An 18,442-nucleotide genomic window follows, 5' to 3' on the forward strand; every position below is an offset into this window, starting at 1 on the left:
ATAATTTATTTGGAAATAATTAGTAACTCCCCCAAAATACAAAATTCTCCTATTGGGGAAAGATTAGTCCTAGAAATATTATTTTTGGTAAGATTATTGGACTATGGTACTTTTAGAGGTTGCTTTTTATGATATGTATATGTGTTCTAAAGAAGGGGTGGGGACTTGAGGCATTTTCTATTCTGTAGCAGTAGCAGAAAGAACATTAAATGCACTACCTGGTCTTTTATTATTGCTGTTGTTTTATTTTTGCTAAGGGCTATCTATAGTCAGCTAGAACCAGGACTCATCAGTTAAAAATATAAATCCTATTTTGTATCATTTCATATAATTTTAATTGGGTTTCTCAATGAGGAGAAAACATAATCTCCTGTTAGTAACATTTAAATGTCTTTTTTCCAATTTCCTAGGTTTTTTAATTAGATTTGAAATGTGTAAGTTCTTCAAAATATAGATTGTGATTTATATTAATTATATTTGCATCAAGAGTAATGAAAAATGAAATGTCAATAGCTTTTAAGAAATGAAGAATTACAGATTTTTTTCTTGTTTTGGGTAGACCAAATATTTAAAACATCAGTATTACAAACCAGCCATATGAATAATAGGGGCACCTGGGTGGCTCAGTTGGTTGAGCATCCGACTCTTGATTTGGGCTCAGGTCATGATCCCAGGACCATGGGATCGAGCCCTCCATCAGGCTCCATGCAGAGCTTGGGATTCTTTCTTTCTTCCTCTGCCCCTCATTCTCTCTCTCTCTCTCTCTCTCTCTCTCTCTCTCTCTCTCTCTTTCCCTCTAAAATACAAAATAAAAAAAATAAAAGATAATTATTCACTCAACAAAACAATCCATGTGGATCTAATTTAAATATCAAGTTAAATGAATACACTTACAATATGCAGTCCCCCCGTTTCACCTGTACAAAATAGTCACAGAATACAGATGGTATGCAACATGAGAGCTTTAGAATGACCGGCTCCATTTTACGTATGCAGCAAAAAACAATTTTGGCAAACAAAAAGCAGCCAATATTGTCCCAATTCAAGAGCAAGATATCAAAGGCTGAATGTGGTCCCAACTTCAGGTAGGAAGTTCTAACTAGAACAAACTACACCAGGCAGACAGAAGACTTGAAAACTGAGGAAGGGTACCCAGAATCTGCAGACATGCCCAGACCCCTCATGTGAGTCATTTGCGCTTATGAGAGACCTTCTTCATTCTTGCATCTAGTCTACTCTTCGATGTACACATTTCCTTTATTCCCACTGTGTTCTCTTGGAGGTAACCATCTGAATGGGCAAAAGAATAAAGTTCATTCATAGAATAATTGGAAACCACTTACAGTTTTCCGCTGGTTGTTCCCCAGCCTCAACTAAATTGCTATGCCTATTCTACCAGGTCAGGGAAGACCAGCCTACATGTGAACTAGTCTTAAATAAGGATCTTAGATGGTGATCACACCATTTGCCAAGAAAAGTGCTCAGAACCTGCCTGTGTCTAGACAAGCATCACAATAATTTCATGCACTCTCCTTAATCCCTTGGGGATATAACAAAACACTCTGCAGCCTTGGGGCTCTCCGAGCTGTGGGTTAGCAGGCTAATAAGCATTTGGAAGAAGCCTCCATGTAGAGCCCCTGTGGCTATCCTTGTGAGGAGAGGGCTGGGATCAGGACCACCTGCTCTACTACCCCCCATTTCTATCAGGGAAATGACAACTGACACCAGAATTGAGGCTTGAGGATTGGAAAACTCCAGAGAAGCTTGCGTTTCTTGGTTGCAAATTTAATACGTGATTCTTCTTTAAGGTCCAAGGAAAATTCGACATAAACTGATATCTCCCACTCACATTGTCACAAGGGTAATTAATCAGTGAAATAGACTATGGTGAGGTAGTTAGGAAGACCCTTAATTCTCCAAGATTCCTTTTCATCATAAGCAAATTTTTAGGTCACAGGTTTAAGGAGGAAGTATTACCATGGAAATAATAAAATCTATTCTCTGGTTCCTTTGTTTCTGCCAACCTTAATTTAAGAATCATACCTCTTTTAATGAAGTGACCTCTCAATGGTCAGCCCATCCTGATTTTCATGGGAAATATTTGGTGATAGGGAAAAACTAAAATTGCGCATTCAGAGTCTGTTTCAATAGCCTAGAATTAATAATCTAAAACACAATGATCTCCAAATGCTGTTTGTACTACCACAATTTTTATCAGTCTGGCCCCTGAAACACTCATCAACAAATCTCTGTTCACTCTCTTTTAAATTCAAATGTTTTTTTAACAAAACTATGCTCACAATACTCAACAGAAGTTACATTGTTATAATTATTTTTACCCAAATATCTTTTGCCCAACAGTAACACTTTTCCTCAAAGGTAACTAGAATAAAACCTAAAATGGTTAGGTTTGGTACAAATGCACACCTTTAGCCAATTTTTCCACTATCTCCTATATAAAAGTTTTAATAAATCTGAAAAATACAGAAAATAATTTGATAGAACGAATATCTGACTACCCACCACTCAGAATTGCTGACTGTTACATTTCATGTTATTTGCTCTGTGGCCTAAGAAATACAGTGTTAATGTGCCTAAGTGGTAACAAAATGAAATTTGAGCTTCAATGGCCATAAGAACTCATTGGATTAGTCAGTACTTTAATTTATAAACTCTGGTATTATATCTCAGAATAAACTGTGCCATTTTAGAGGTCAATAAATCATGTTTCCAAGGAAACAAAGCTCTGTAGCAACCCATCTTCAGGGGAAATGCCAGTGAATACTAAAGTGCCTGGGTTTCCAGAAGCCTCCATGAGCCATAGTTATTGTTCTGGTCATTTTCTCCTAATAAGACAGTTCCTTGCTCCAAAGCCTCCTCTGATTAGGCCATGTTGTTTATCCATCCACACCTCTTGCTTTCTTTAAATATGTACTCTCTCAAGTAGGTTCTTCTGCTGAAAAGGTAACCCGTAAATGTTTGCAATTTGATTATTTAAATTAGGAGTTTTCTTCAATGTAAAAGAAAAAGTCTGCTAGAGTACAACAAGAATCTGCTTTCAGAAAGAAATGAGCACCAAATATAGCAGATCAGGCAACCCTTTATGAGAACATACAAGATCCCACTCAGCTTTAGTAAGAAATCTGGCCAAGTTAAACATTACCATGATTGACTGCAAAATATACATATGTGCCATAATGCATTTTAAATACGATTGCTACTTATATCACATCTCAGAAAGTTAATATACATTGCCTTTTTTTAATATTAAAGACTGTAAGAATTATGAAGAAAATTCCTTAAAGAATATATGACTTCCCAGAAGAAAGAAAGCATAGTGTCTTTGAATTTCATTTTAAAGTACTACTTGAGGGATGCTTGGGTGGATCAGTTGGTTAAATGTCTGACTCTTGATTTCAGCTCAGGTCACGATCTCACAGTTCATGAGATCGAGCCCCACCTCAGGCTCTGCACTGACAGCACAGACTGCTTGTTCTGTTCTCTCTCGCTCGCTCTCAAAATAAATAAATAAATGTAAAAAAATAAAGCACTACTTGACATTGAACCATTTGGAAGAAGAAAAAGCAGATCTTAACTCATAATTTTCCTCTGCTTAGAAAACTGCTAGGTTTGTATTATCTAAGATGAAGTTCACTTTGGCATGTTTACAAGGCATTTCGTGATGCACCAGACATCCTCTTGCTTAGTTTGTGAACCACGTACTAACTCATATTCTCCAGGCACTATTCATCTCCCATCCCTGTCTTCCTTGCTGAACTCAAGCTCTTTTGAAGGAGGAGATGGTGTCTTGCTCCCTTTTGTCAACCCTTCTCTCCCCCACCCCCTGCCACTTCCCCATTACGGTAATGACACATTATGAGTATATTGTTAGTATACTAACACTAATTAGTATATTATGGTAATTACTCCTTAAGTGTGCAGTCATTTTTTTTGCTTATTTATTTTTACAAATGAAAGAAAGAAAGAAAGAAAGAAAGAAAGAAAGAAAGAAAGAAAGAGTGAAGATGAGGAAAAAGATGAACGGATTTAGAAAGGCATACATCGATTCAGCTTCTGTCTTAGCCCTTCAATATCTGCCCATACCCTGCATTTCCATCAAGCCTCCCTTGACTGTCCTAGGTGTACATGGTCTTTTCCTCTTCCAAACTTGTTTTTTTTTCATTTGGCAAATCAATATGCATCACTGCCTTGAAATACCTCTTCATGGCTTAAACTTCCATTTTATTTATTTTTTATTAATTTTTGTTAATGTTTATTCATACTTAAGAGAGAGAGAGGGTGAGCATGAGTGGGGGAGCAGCAGAGAGATATGGAGACAGAATCCGAAGCAGGCTCCAGGCTCTGAGCTGTCAGCACAGACCCCAACACAGGGCTCGAACTCACAAGCTGTGAGCTCATGACCTGAGCCGAAGTCAGACACTTAACTGACTGAGCCACCCAAGAGCCCCTTAAACTTCCATTTTAATATTTGACCACATTTTGCATAATGGAGAATAGAGAAAACTAGAGAATAGAAAAGAATTAAAAAGGTCTCATGAAACGCAACACAATACAATCATTAATGGCTTGGTGTATCTCTTTCCAGCTGTTTCTTTTGTAGGTGCGTGTTTCATTTGCTTTTACCAAAGACATTATTATAACCTATTGGATTCATATTGTAACTGAATCTTTCTCGTATTTTCTATTCCCAGTTAGACAGAACTTGGAGGGAGATATTAAGAATTGGAATGATTTTCGGGGCACCTAGGTGGCTCAGTCAGGTGAGGGTCCGACTTTGCCTCAGGTCATGATCTTGCGATTCGTGGGTACGAGCCCCGAGTCGGGCTCTGTGCTGACAGCTCAGAGCCTGGATCCTGCTTCGGATTCTGTGACTCCTTCTCTCTCTGCCCCTCCCCCACTCACACTTTCTCTCTCTCTCTCTGTCTCTCTCTCTGTTGCTCAAAAATAAATGTAAAAAACAAATTAAAAAAAGAATTGGAATGATTTTCATAAGCTTCGCCTGACATGACTCTGACAAACAGTAGGGGTTCAATAATTTTTTTATTTTGTTCACTTCTCATTCCTGTACTTCATAGTCACGGATTCCAGGAGGTGCTGTGCTTTTTGCAAAATAACAATAGTGAGCACAGAGTTGTGCTGGAAAGCGGCTAGGAGGGCTGTCGCTCTGTGCCCGGGATTTCTCAGAGCATGGCACCTAAGGGGTTCTTGAAAGGGAGTCCAGGGTTGTTCTCCTCGTTGGTCTCTGGCACCATTTAGTATCACCATGATAGTGCTGGTGACAGGTGACATTAACGGAGTTCCCAGAAGACAGGTTTCTAAAAGACAGATAAAAGTTGGAGCAAAACAATGACATTTATTCTCAAAGCTGGAGACTTTGACCCATACCGCTTTTATATAGTGTGACTGATGTTGATACTTGAATCTGCCTGAAAGATGCAGGTAGCGTGCAGTGTGTTGATCATGAATGACTTCAGGGGCATGTAAAAGCACTTGGGATCCTCTGCTTCCCATTATCCTAGGTCTATATTTATATTTATATTTATATTTATATTTATATTTATGTTTATATGTATTTATATTTATTTATATTTATATTTATATTGGGTGATGGAATAACACTGTTATTTTGACCAAAGCCCCCTCTACTGCTCTGTATATCACCAAAGGGTTTATGTTGGCTTCCAAATTCCTTTTCACAAAACTCGTACCCAACTCTTTAAACAGAGGACCCTAGAATGTCTTCCTGGTAAAATGGCAGTTTAAATATATAATACAGGGGCGCCTGGGTGGCTCAGTCGGTTGAGCGCCCGACTTCAGCTCAGGTCACGATCTCGCGATCTTGCGTCTGTGAGCTTGAGCCCCGCGTCGGGCTCTGGGCCGATGGCTCAGAGCCTGGAGCATGCTTCCAATTCTGTGTCTCCCTCTCTCTCTGCTCCTCCCCCATTCATGCTGTCTCTGTCTCTGTCTCAAAAAAATAAACGTTAAAAAAAAATTAAATATATAATACAGTTTTGCTTAGGCTCAAGGAACAAGCAAAAAACTATAACTCATTCCCAAGAGTGCCTTTCTTATTATCACTTCCTGACTCACAACCCCTGCTCCCAGAGAATTAGTTGAGCATTGCTCCTTTAGGGTGGAAACAGATGATGGTGGAACAAAGCTCGTAAATCTTGGTGAACAATTTCCAGGCGATACCAAGAGGCAGATTGTGGCTCTAATGACATTCTTGCCGGGAAATTGGACTTTCCTTGAAAAATAAAAAACAAGCCAAGAAACCTTATTTTCATCCCTATTCACTCTCTGAGCTTAGGGATCAAAACATTTCTTTTGTTTGTAGGTGAGCACTCTGCACAAGGAAAAACCAAGAACTGACAGCTTGACGAATCCTCTCCACACCTGGGCAATAAATATGTAAGTTTTTTTAATTTCATTCAGTGAGATGTTCATTAATATCTGCTTTGTTAGAGTGCTGTAGCTTAGATTATCTCGAAAGATTTTTACAAGCTGAAAAGTTAATGGTTTGTGTCAGGGAGACCATCATTATCTATTTGTCTAAAAACAAACTCTAAGAAGATTGGCCAGAGAACTGCATATATTGGGGGCTGTAGAAGATTCTTCCAGTTGCCTTGCCTGCTACAATTCACTCTGCCTATTGGCAATGTTTTCACGTAAATGCACTTTGCCTTTACCTCGGTCAGAATATGCACACTAACAGTGGCAGTTAGACAGGGTTCTATTGTTAACAGAGACTCAAAGGACCCAGAATGGCAATGCTTACAAATTTTCAGTTTATTGCAAGAAAAAGATGTGATACAGCAGCTGCGCTAACATAAGGAGATGCATCCCAGCCAAAGACTGGCGGAGGGCAAGGGGTTCAGAGGAGGGAGGTAGGAGGTCCATTTGTCCTCCCTCTGTAAAGACTGCACCGGGACATCCTTTCCCTGTGGGTGCAGGAACCATGGGTGTGTATACAAAGCACCTCAAGCAAGGTGTTCCAAAAAGGTAGTCTCAGCTGGGGTTTCTGGTATGTAGCGGGTCACAAAGGCATAGTGTTGCTAAATAACTAGCTGAGACACAGAGCCCGCCAGTGTCTTTATGAGAACAGATGCAAATGAGCAATCTCATTGCAGCAGTTGTGAATCAATAAATAATTGAAACCTCTCAAAACTATGGTTACGAGTGACATTGTTACTCCGTATGTTCTGTGCTTTGACCGGGAGTCCGTGCAATGCACATACATTTCCTCGTTCAGTAAAACAGCTCAGGCCAGTTTCTTGCCTGCTAGAATCAACCCTCTTGGTTTAGCATGGGATTGTCTTTTGCTTTCCTAGAATTGAGTAAGAAGATTTTCTTCCTATTTTAGTTTAGTTTTCACAAGATGCATTGATTAAGTGCCCTCACAATTAGCGTTTGATGCTTTTTAGAACCTGCAGAAGAATTTACCCTTCAGCAACTAACAGTAAAAAAGCAAAAGAACAAACAAATACGCATATGCCCAGAATTGACCTGACCACGATGGTAGGCACTCTGGGTGGTGTCCAGAGGAAGGGATATTATTTTCGTGTCCACTACCTATGTCTACTACCCAGCTAGTAATAGCGCTGTCACGGACACTCAGAGAGCACTTGTAGAATAAATGATGCTTGCCACATTTCTCCAGCCAGTAGCAGGAGGTGGAGACAGAGGACTGCCATCCAGATGTGAACACCAGTGTCAGATTCTATCCCTTTCTAGCCAGCAAGGGTGGATTAGAAAGAGAAGAATCTGAGATTCTGCCTATCCTTTCGCGATGGACATTTTTAGATGCAAAGTTGGAGAAGCTGAGAAATTTAAGAAGTTTGTGGAGGCAGGTGGTCCAAACCTATCTAGTACATGGAAAACTTCCTCTCATGCCTGCTAGGGTTCCTTTGCAACCTTGTGGCTAGTCAAAAGATGCTTTCTAAATTATCAAAATGCTCAACTCTTAGTGACCAACTGTCCAATTTGGCAGAAGACAAAGTCTTCTTTTCAGTTGGAAAGAAAAGGTATACAGAAGTGAGGGATAGTGGTGACCCAAACAAGCTCAACAAAATAAACTTTTGTCCAGTTCCGATTCCTTTCCATTTTTTATACTTTAAAAAATATTCCTAGCCTTTAATTTCGTGTCTTTAAATTCTCAGAAATAAGTAGCTTTTGTCTTTCGTCTCTGTAATTTTGGAATTACATAACCATGTTCTGAAAAGTAAAGATCAGAACAGGAAGAAACAAGTTTGACACATCAATTCGACTATTTGTCTAACTTTTTTTCAGTCTATTTCTCTTGGCAATCGTTGTACTTTAAACGCAGTAACCAGTGAGCAATGACTTTCTAGATTATCAATTAGAAATCAGATATCAACTCAAGAGATTCAGAATAAATAGGAATGCAGTCATCAGAACCAGAAGCTTTGGGAAAAGAAGTGGGGAATTTTGGAACTGTGGAGGAGTAGCAAAGTTCACAATGTTAAAATCTTTCGTCTCAAAATCAAATTCTGGATAAACTTAATGTTTGCTGCTTCATATATCAATCCTCTGTTTTGTGCAGAGCATTATATTTAATGTGATTTGGCGGGGCAGAGAAGAATTCCAAAATACTTATAACTTATGATTCTTGCCCTCTCCAAAGTTTGCCTAGTGGTAACATTAAATCACATACAAGAAATAAGATAATAATTAGAGAAAAAAAATTAAAAGCTGTGTGAGCGTGATTGACACTGATTCAACAATTCAAACAGATTTTAAAATCTCGGAGATTTTATACCAACAAGAGGAAAATTGGTAAGGGCTCCAGTAAAATATTATCCTTTCACTGCAGATGGATTGCTCCATTTAGGGATCATAACTTTTTAAGAGTAAGAAAAGGATCACATCAGCTTAAACTTTCCCTATATAAATCACTTTGGTCCCATCTATTACCTGGTACCACCTTCAAAATAGCTATTAATGTGGAAATAATTTCTGTTAAATTTTGAAGGCCACCAGAATCAAAGATTAGAAACATATTAATGGTATGCAATTCTAGATATATGTGGGCTCATTTATAATGTAAATGTGCTCTGTTATCTTCTTCTGAGATTAATTCTCTTACAACAGGGAGTGGTAAGGATGACATAGCTAGAGGAATGGGTTTGCTGTCACAAAGAACTTCTGCTAAGCCCAAAATTTCTATGCAAAAACGTGGAACAGGCAAAGTACATTCTTTTGTTATTGATGCCAACAAATGGTCTGAGCAAATTGGTCAATAATGAGCATGGAGGTGGGGACATTAGCTAGTAATGTCTTTATGGGGAAATATGTATAAAAAGAACTATGCAAAAAGAGAGAGTAAAAGAATTTATGTATGTTTTATTAAGTAACTGATTAAAATTTTTTAAAACATAAAACAGTATAAGGAAATTCAATGGAAAAGATAGGAATTCTACCACATCATGACTTAAAACTTCCAAGCACAAAAAAAATTATCATAAAGAAAATTATGAAACAAAAAACAAATTGGGAAAATGTTTGTCAAAAACATGAGACCAAATAATTAACTTCTTAAATATACCAAAGGCATTATACAGATTAGGAAATAGAAAAGTGAGCAAAGGCTAGGAACAGGCAATTCATAGAGGAAGGAATAGAAATGATAATATAAAATTACAGAAGAGTTACTATAAAATCTTAAAAAATGTGAATTAAGACCAAAAAAATTATAACCTTCAATTTAATTAAACCTTTTTTTCTAATTTTTAAAAATCATACTGGTGAAGCAAATAATATCATATGCTGCATTTGAAAATCTAAATTCGATTAATCTTTCTGAAGAAGAGTTTGGTAATATTTTTATTAAAGGACTTAAAAGATTCACATTGGTCACCCAGTAACTTCACTTTTAGGAAACTTTCATAAGGATATGATTTGAAATGTGACTAAAGATTAATATATAAAGAATAGTAGCAAACACTTAGAAACAGTTTAAAAGTCTAATGGTATGGAAATTTCAAGTAAATTATGCTTCATGCAATCAATGACATTATATAACTTAGCAAAAGTAATTCTCAAGATGATTTTTTAATTACATGCAAACACATCCAAGATATAGGTTAAGTGGGGGAGGGGACAAATTTAAAACTGAACAGAAAGCATTTGATTGTTCCACCACCAATTCTGTGCTAGAGGAAGGCAGGCAGCTCCTGCTACCTGCATGCTCCCTCACCAGCAGGCTCCCCCTCCATTCTGTTCCAAGCCCCCTGACAGTTTAAGTGGTGGGAGTTTCAGATCAAGAACCAAAAGTCTGGAAAGACCAGTGACTTTATGAGAGTCTCATCCCACAGACCCTCAGCATTATGGAATGTTACTTATTTTCATTTTTCTCCCAGATACAATTCATTCTTTCTGTCATTTCTCAATGGTACCGTGAACATCTAAAAGCACCTTTGTGAACTTCCAGAAGAGCTTAGCATGTTTTTCAATTATTTTTGTTGCATTTTAAGATGAAATAGCTGGGACTAAAAATAAAAATCATGAAAGAGATTTATTTTCTGATCCTAGGTATGGCCCTGAACAAACTCCTTAATAATGCTTTGCACTGGGCTCCACATCTATAAAACCAGGATAGAAAGATCTTTTCTTTTAAGCCTATTTTGCTTCTTTGTTTATAAAGTATTGTCAGCGTTGGTAAAGAATCTATCATGATACTTTATTACAAAAGTGATCATTCTATTCTTTATCAGAATCATAAATTTATAAAATTTTAGCGTTGTGCTATATTAAGGACCTTAAAGTCTTGCATTATCATTATTGAAGACAACACACTATATTTAGAGAGATTATAATGTTGGAAAGGAAGCAAATACTGATATTGGTATAGACATTCAAACTGAAACTGCCAACTAATGGAAAAAATCATTAACGAAGCAAAACCCATTTCTCGAGAAAGATTTTCAATGTGGAATCTACTCTGACCAAAACTCCAGTTTGTTTTCATATTGCTTGCTGATTCTTGAAAAAAAATATGGTATTAATCGTGAGCGTTATCTTACTCACGTGAATCCAGGTGTTTACCTAGATGGTCTGTGCTGCAAACTTTTGACTTTACCTGGGGACTCACCTACAGAGGAGTATGGGTCAGTTAAACAAAAAATGACAGAGACCCTGCTCTTTGCCAAGTTCAAGGACAAGTGTAAAAAGGCTCATGACATGTCGCTGTCCTCAAGGGGCTTATAGAAGTGAAGAGCAATACACGTAAGGAAGATAATTGGACTTTAATATGGTAAATAATAAGACAGTGGTGTGTAAAGTTAAACATGGGACCTTGAAATTTAATGGCCAGTTGCTTAGAAAAGATGGTATCTGAGCTGAAACTTACAGGATAAGAAACTGCGTGAATATAAAAGAAATTATAAATAATTGGTTAGCGTTGTGCTGTGCTGTGCACATCTGTTGCTAGGTCAGTGAACCTCTGACACTGTTCCGTGGTGAGATTAAGTGTAGAAACTGAGAATGAGCCCTTAAAAGTCGTCATAGCAATCTGATATTGCTGCAACATTCTGTTCCTGTTGTTGTATTTTTTGAAATATCAGTTTGCAGCCAGTTAGAAATTTTTGGAAACCAATCTGGTCCTTCACCCTAGATAACTTGAGAAGCACTGGTCCAGAATCATAGTTCAATGCCACAAAGGCTGGGAAATGAGGCTGAAGCAGTAGAGGGCCCCAGATCATGGGAGGTCTTGCTTCCCATGGTAAGTCATCAAGGATTTCAGAAAGTGAAAATGAAATACTTTTTCTAAGGAGAATAAAATCAGATTTTTTCCTCCTTTATTACTGCCATCAAGACATTTTCTCATTTGGGGAGACCTCCCCCTCCTGCAAACCTGGATGGAAAATACCCAGGAAATGAGTTCCAAATTTGAGAGGGGAGTCTGTTCTGCAGTCATGCCTAGAATCATTGTGCTCTTTCCAGAGCTATGCTACGCTCTACCGTATACTGGACCATCTATCGGTTGCAGATGCTCTAGAGGACATCAGAAGTACTCTGCTCTACAATCCTTCCCATAGCCTAAGGCATGGATCCAGTGGCCACTCCCTGCTCTGCAAAGCACTCCCCACTATGGCCACCAGTGTCTAACTTGCCCCCACGCGAAGCAGCAGTGTAACTAACTAACCCTACCAAAGCCCCTGCTTCCACCAACCATGCCATGAACGAGCAGGGTGCAGGTCTCTAACCGCTGGCACCACTGCGCACCCCTCCCAGACTCTCGGGAACCACCAGTACTGCCATCAGCAGCACAACAACGTCTAAGCCCTGCCAGCTCAGACCACACCCCCCTTTTCCCACTTAGGCACAGAAGCCCCCATCTCCTGCTCCTTTGGGGGCCAACACGGAAAGTTGTTTCTGCATTGCAAAGAAGAAATCCCAAAGTGATCAAATAAAGCCCTGGCTCTCCTGCTCTCCTTCTTGTGAAGGAGAATTGGAGAGTTGTCTGTTCACATTTCACCCTGATAAGCACACAGCAAGCAGCAAAGCATGAAAGTGGCCAATAAACGTCTACTCACGTTATCACCCCAAGGAACAGACCGCCAACAGCCTCCCATTAATGATTGGGTAGAGTTAAGGACTTTCATCAGAAGAGGAATATGATGATATTTGTGCTTGAGACACATCACGGAGTGTTTAATAAAGATTAATTCAAGAGAGGTAAGAGTAAGGAGTAGGACTGGAAACAGAGGAGTTAGAAAATTATTGCAATATTCCCTAGGAAAGGCACAAGGGCTTCGCCAGTTCTCCAGGTACAGTAGGGATGGAGCTGAAGAAGCAGAACGGGGTAGAGAAAAGTCTGGAAGGTGAACTTTTCCAGAGGCGGAGATTGATTGAATGTGGGCAGTGGGGAATGAGGAAGATTACAAGTCTAGATGTGCCCACCTTTCCAGCATGAGTACCTGGGTAGGTCATGGAGGTTAGAGCAGAGATTTGAATTGTGCAGTGAGAGGGAACAGGTTTGGCTGGCAGTACAGTAGCCCCCCTTTACCCATGGGGGACATGTTCCAAGACCCCGGTGGATGCCTGAAACCACGGATAGGACTAAACCCTGTACATGCTGTGTTCCTTTCCTGTGCATACATACCTATGATAAAGTTTAATTTATAAATAAGTCACAGTAAGAGATTAACAACATTAACGAATAACAAAATGAAACAATTATAAAAATAAACTGTGATAAAAGTTAGGTAAATGTGGTCTCTCTCTCTCTCTCTCTCTCAAAATATCTTGTTGTACTATACACTCGCTTCCTATGATGATGTGAGATAATAAAAATCATCTACTTGATGAGATGAAGTGAGGTGAACAACATAGGTGTTTTGATGTAGCCTCGGGCTGCTACTGACCTTCTGATCAATAGGTCAGAAGGAGGACCCTCTCCTTCTGGACCGAGGCCAACTGCAAGTAGCCGAAACCAGGAGATGGGAAACCACGGCTGGGGTGGGGGTCAGGCTACTGTAGAGTGTTGTCCCTTGAGACACCTTGACTTTGAAGTGCTTGTGAGACAGTCAAGTGATTCCATCGGGTGGAAAAAAGCAAGTCACTCACATTTCTTAACAAGAAATGGTCCCTCCGGCATCTTTACTTCCTCACTTTCTTGCAGTCTGAACTTTTTCCCCCCACAGGCTTCATCTTCAGCTTCTGTGCTCCAGGGGTAGCAAGGGAGAAAGCTTCGTGGACTCTTTCCTGATGTCCAGTCCTGCTCTCCAGTCTGCCAGTCACCTGTCCCAATAAAGTGATGTCCAGATGGCATGCAATAATTTCATAGAATCCGAAGAAGCCCGGGCCTCCCCCGTCATTTGTGACATGAAAAGCACATTACTACATTTTATAAGAACATGCTTGGGAGTTTTAGGAAGGACCTTTGTGAGCAGCTAACCTGACAGCCAGGTAGGTGGGTTCCCTGATGACATGACCTTCCCTTGAGTTGAAAGTTTCCAGAGCCGACAGTTCCTATCCGTGGAGACTTTCCTATTTTCTTGGTGTTCTCATATTACCTAATGTTTGTATTTATTGTTTTGTACTATGTTAATGCAGGGACAATTTGCAAGTGTATTATTAAATGTTAGGTAGAAATCATGCCATGCCACTTTGTACATAAAGGTATTTTATTCATATTTTCATGTGTTACTTTTAATAAATAATTACTATATTCAACACACTAAAATATCACAATGTGACTGTGAAAATGGCAATGGTATTGTCTTCCCATAATTTTGAATATTTGGGTGCTGATTATTTGAACATGAGAACTCACTAATGAAAGACATCTGCAATAAGTGAGAAAGGAACAAAGGATTCACATATCAGACTCCGTTAAAGGGAAGTCAATTTAACATCTCTTTGGTTTTTCTATTTGTAATTCACACTATGTGACAAGGATGTAAGGGCATTTATGACACTCTGTACTGCATTCATTAAGATGATAACAGGAGTGAGACTTTTTATAATCCATTTGGTTGATAGAGTCTGTGCATTTTTAAATTTTTTTTTTTTTAGAAATGTAATGATTTGTTCTAGCAATCATTGTCAAACGTCCAGTGTGTAGAAACCAATACTTCATAAATACGTAACTATGATATGACTTCTCAGTATATCACTTTCCTAAAAAAAAAAAAAAAAAAAAACAAACCTATGATTATAGCTGCCCTCCATCAGGAGCCAGTTCTTCTGTTGAAAGCTGACTGATCAACCTTGACCACTTCTTGGACACAAGGGATCGAAATGTCATATTGGTTGAAGTTCTATGGAAAGCCTTGGAACTAACGCGCTGCCAGTGGCAGGAAGCTCTTTAACTTTTATGATTACCTAAGCTGCTTTCCATGATAAATTACCTTAGTGTTGTGAGGGCAGTGTAATAGAGACAGAATTTTGTATTTAAAACTGCTTTTTAAAAGTTCATTTTTTTACAGTGTATTTCAACACTTCCAGCTTTAAGAATTATATAAATAATCATCTTGGTTTTAGCCTCCTGATGTCTGGATTATGTCTAATCAAGGACACCAAGCAAACATATTATTGAATGATGCCTCTTTGTGTTTCTCTGAGAAGAGACATGGAGAATAAGGGGGAGGAGGGCAGGGAAAAAGCAAGCACGAAGGTAGAGAAAAAGCCAAGGATCTCTGACATGCATCTCCCTTGAGGGATGCCTTGCCCATGGTCAACTCTAACCTACGAGCCTTTAAATGGGAACAGCAATGAGTAGAGCAGTGTCTCCCGAAAGAAAATATCCCAACACCCATAGAACGCTCTACTGAGTCTCTCAACAGAAACCTTGTTACACAAAATGTACTGCAAAGAAACAAACTTTTCTGCGATTTAAATGACTACAAGTGATATATTATTCTGGTTTCTAGAAAAACCATTTTCTTGACTTTTCATAAGTATTGTTGAAAGAGAGTTTACAAGGTGCAGAAAAGGGAAAGCTTTTTAATGGTCATAAAAGAACGAAATACGTTCTAGTTCAAGAAATTCATATAAAGAATATGCTTTATACTAACAAATATAGCATTAAATCTTTAAAACAGCCTAAGTGAAAAGAGGATTGAAGACTTTGCAGAGATAATAGTGGCATTTTACAGCATCAATCTCTTTCGTAGGTAATGTCTACATTTTTATAAATCAACTTAAGGTTCTGTTAAAGTAGGGTGTTTTGTTTTCAAGCCACAATTGCCATTAATCAGATGTTTCTTAATTATCTGATTTAGATGATCTACTTTTTATGCCTGACTTATTGTAAGCTTTTTATTCTGATATGTAGTTCAAATGTCACTGCAGCAAAGGAAAGGCTGTATTTATATCAAAGCTAAACCTTTCTATGTTTTTGTTCTGCATGGCAGTATGAATATAATTTAAGTCTATCAATAGTCAAAACCTAAACAAGCGCTAATTAACTGGCACTGTTGTCATCTGAGAATAAGCAGATGTTGTTGGACAACATAGGGCCGGTGATCAGCCAGCAGGGAGAGACTTCTAAATTCCCTCTTGCTGAGCTGAAATATTCCATTACACATCTGACAAATCTATGCCTTATTACTTGTCTACCTGCCATCGTGAGGATCAACTTAGGACATGGACAAACCTTCAACAATGAACATGCTGCTTTCCCTGATTTTCTCTGTTGAGCCCTACTTGTGATTATGCAAGATTTTATGGGGTTCTAAAAAGAAAAGTAGATAATGTCCTTTTAAAAGTTATGTGTTGGGTGATCCTAGTCTCAAAGCTATGAAACTGCTAATAATGACCCATATTAAAGATATCCATCACTTGTGGTTAATTAAATAATAGTTACCTTGAACTAAGAATTTATGATGGATGATCCATGGATCTTTCCTTAAAAATTTCTCCACAAATACAAACCAGATTTCTCGTGTTTCATTAAATGAGTATACTTTGTCCTTGCTTCAAAGGGATTTGTCTTACAGGTGGCCCTGGATATATTTTCTTGTTCTGGATACTTTTTAAAAGCAAAACAGTTTTGACAAAGAAAATGGAAAAACATCTATCATGTCCATCGATGTTACATTCCTGAACTTGAAGTCAGAATTCTACTGCAGTGATCATGGACTAACATCATTAGTTAGCTAACACCATATCCAAGACTCCCTGTGTGTCCGGCATTATACTAAACACTGCACATTCATCATCTCAGTTAATCCTCACAATAATAGTAAGAAATAACTTCTAACCTTTTATTATGTTTTGCTTATTATTGTTATTGTCATAAGCACAAACAAAAACATATCCATTTTAAAGATATGGAAGCCAAGACAGAAAGTTAAATAACTTACCTGAGGTTGTACAACTAGATAAGAGCAAAACTTTGGATTCCAACCTAAATCCCAAATCCCTGTTCCTCATCACTATACTACTTAATCTTTCTAATCTCAGTTTATTTATCTATAAAAAGGGGTGAAAACATTATACCCCTTGCCATAGTGAAAACCAGGGACCAGATTTATCATCCCCTTATAAACAATTGAAAAAACTAAACATCTGTTTCAGACGATGGACAAAAGGCAGAACTGGACCATGATCCTTAAGAATAGAGAGACAAAATTGTGAGTCCTATGAAGTCCTGACTTTGACACATTTCAGACCAGTGGCATAGAGGGGACCCCTAAGTAGAACCTGAGAGTCATACTGAGTTGAGGACACGTAGATTGAAGCAAGGGGACTAAGGTAGCCAAAATTTGTGGAGGAGAGTACCAGACAGGAAGGAGCTACATAAAGGCCTCCAAAAATCTGCACTTGGTGACACTGTATCTGTTGATAATGGGATATTAAACTGTGCATACACTTAGGGTGAAATTCCATGAAACCAGGCAAAAAAAAAAGGGGGGGGGGAGCTGTGTGCTGAAAATTCCTAGACATCATAAAGGGTAGAAAGACATTCAAGAAAGAAAGACATTCAATGACCAATGATATTGGGAAATCCTCATTGATCACCTTGATTAATAAGCCCATAAGAGTCACACTTTAGTATAGTTGTGCTAAAACACCTATAGAGTAAAGGTGGCTTTAGATAAACCCTAGCCCAGCCTAAAAGCAATCCCAAAAGAATGAAAAAAGCACAACACATTTAAAGGTCTCCCAGGACAAAGTCTGACAATCTTTTATAAAGAGAACAAAATAGGACAAAATAACAAATCAACGTAAAGTTCCAAATATTCATCATCCGATATAAAATGATACAGATGCCCCCAAAGAAGTATGCTGTGAACCTTAATCATGAGAAAAATTAGTTAACAAAAGTGATTTTTAACAAGGATGCTATATTAATTCAATGGAAAAAGGACAGACTTCTCAACAAATGGCTCTGGAACAATAGTTTTCTCGTGTGCATAAAAAAACTAAAGTCAACACTTACCTCATACCACACACAAAACAACTTGAAATGTGTCACAACTTAAACATTACATCCAGAGGGGCGCCTGGGTGGCTCAGTCAGTTGAGCGTCCAACTTCGGCTCAGGTCATGATCTCACAGTCCGTGAGTTCGAGCGCCGCGTCGGGCTCTGTGCTGACAGCTCAGAGCCTGGAGCCTGTTTCAGATTCTGTGTCTCCCTCTCTCTCTGCCCCTCCCCTGTTCATGCTCTGTCTCTCTCTGTCTCAAAAATAAATAAACGTTAAAAAAAAAATTTAAACATTACATCCAGATATATAACATTTGCTTTCTATAGTCAGTAAAGATTCCCTAAATAGGACATAAAAGGCCAAAACTAAAAACAACATGATAAGTTGAATTTTATCGAAACTAAAAATTCTGCATTTTGAATGAGCATTAATAAACTGAAAATGCAAACTAAAGAATAGAAGAAAACATGGGAGTTACATATGTCTGACAAATGGCTTATATCTAGAACTCAGTCATTAATAAAATG

At 38.3% G+C, this 18,442-nt stretch overlaps 1 protein-coding gene across 2 annotated transcripts in view; it reads left to right on the forward strand.

Moving 5' to 3' along the window:
- The window catches only part of EMCN (endomucin), a 103,100-nt gene extending 88,522 nt beyond the window's left edge, over window positions 1–14,578 (forward strand). Inside the window, exons 10-11 of one of the 2 annotated variants that reach the window (XM_042935823.1) lie at window positions 6,359–6,432; window positions 13,664–14,578. In XM_042935823.1, the coding sequence (XP_042791757.1) occupies window positions 6,359–6,393 (35 nt within the window). In that variant the 3' untranslated portion in view covers window positions 6,394–6,432; window positions 13,664–14,578. The remainder of the gene's footprint in view (window positions 1–6,358; window positions 6,433–13,663) is intronic. The other variant, XM_042935822.1, reaches the window with a different exon arrangement.
- The last annotated feature ends 3,864 nt before the right edge of the window (window positions 14,579–18,442 follow it).

The sequence above is a fragment of the Panthera leo genome, chromosome B1, assembly GCF_018350215.1.
Source record: "Panthera leo isolate Ple1 chromosome B1, P.leo_Ple1_pat1.1, whole genome shotgun sequence".
Classification (NCBI taxonomy): Eukaryota; Metazoa; Chordata; class Mammalia; order Carnivora; family Felidae; genus Panthera; species Panthera leo.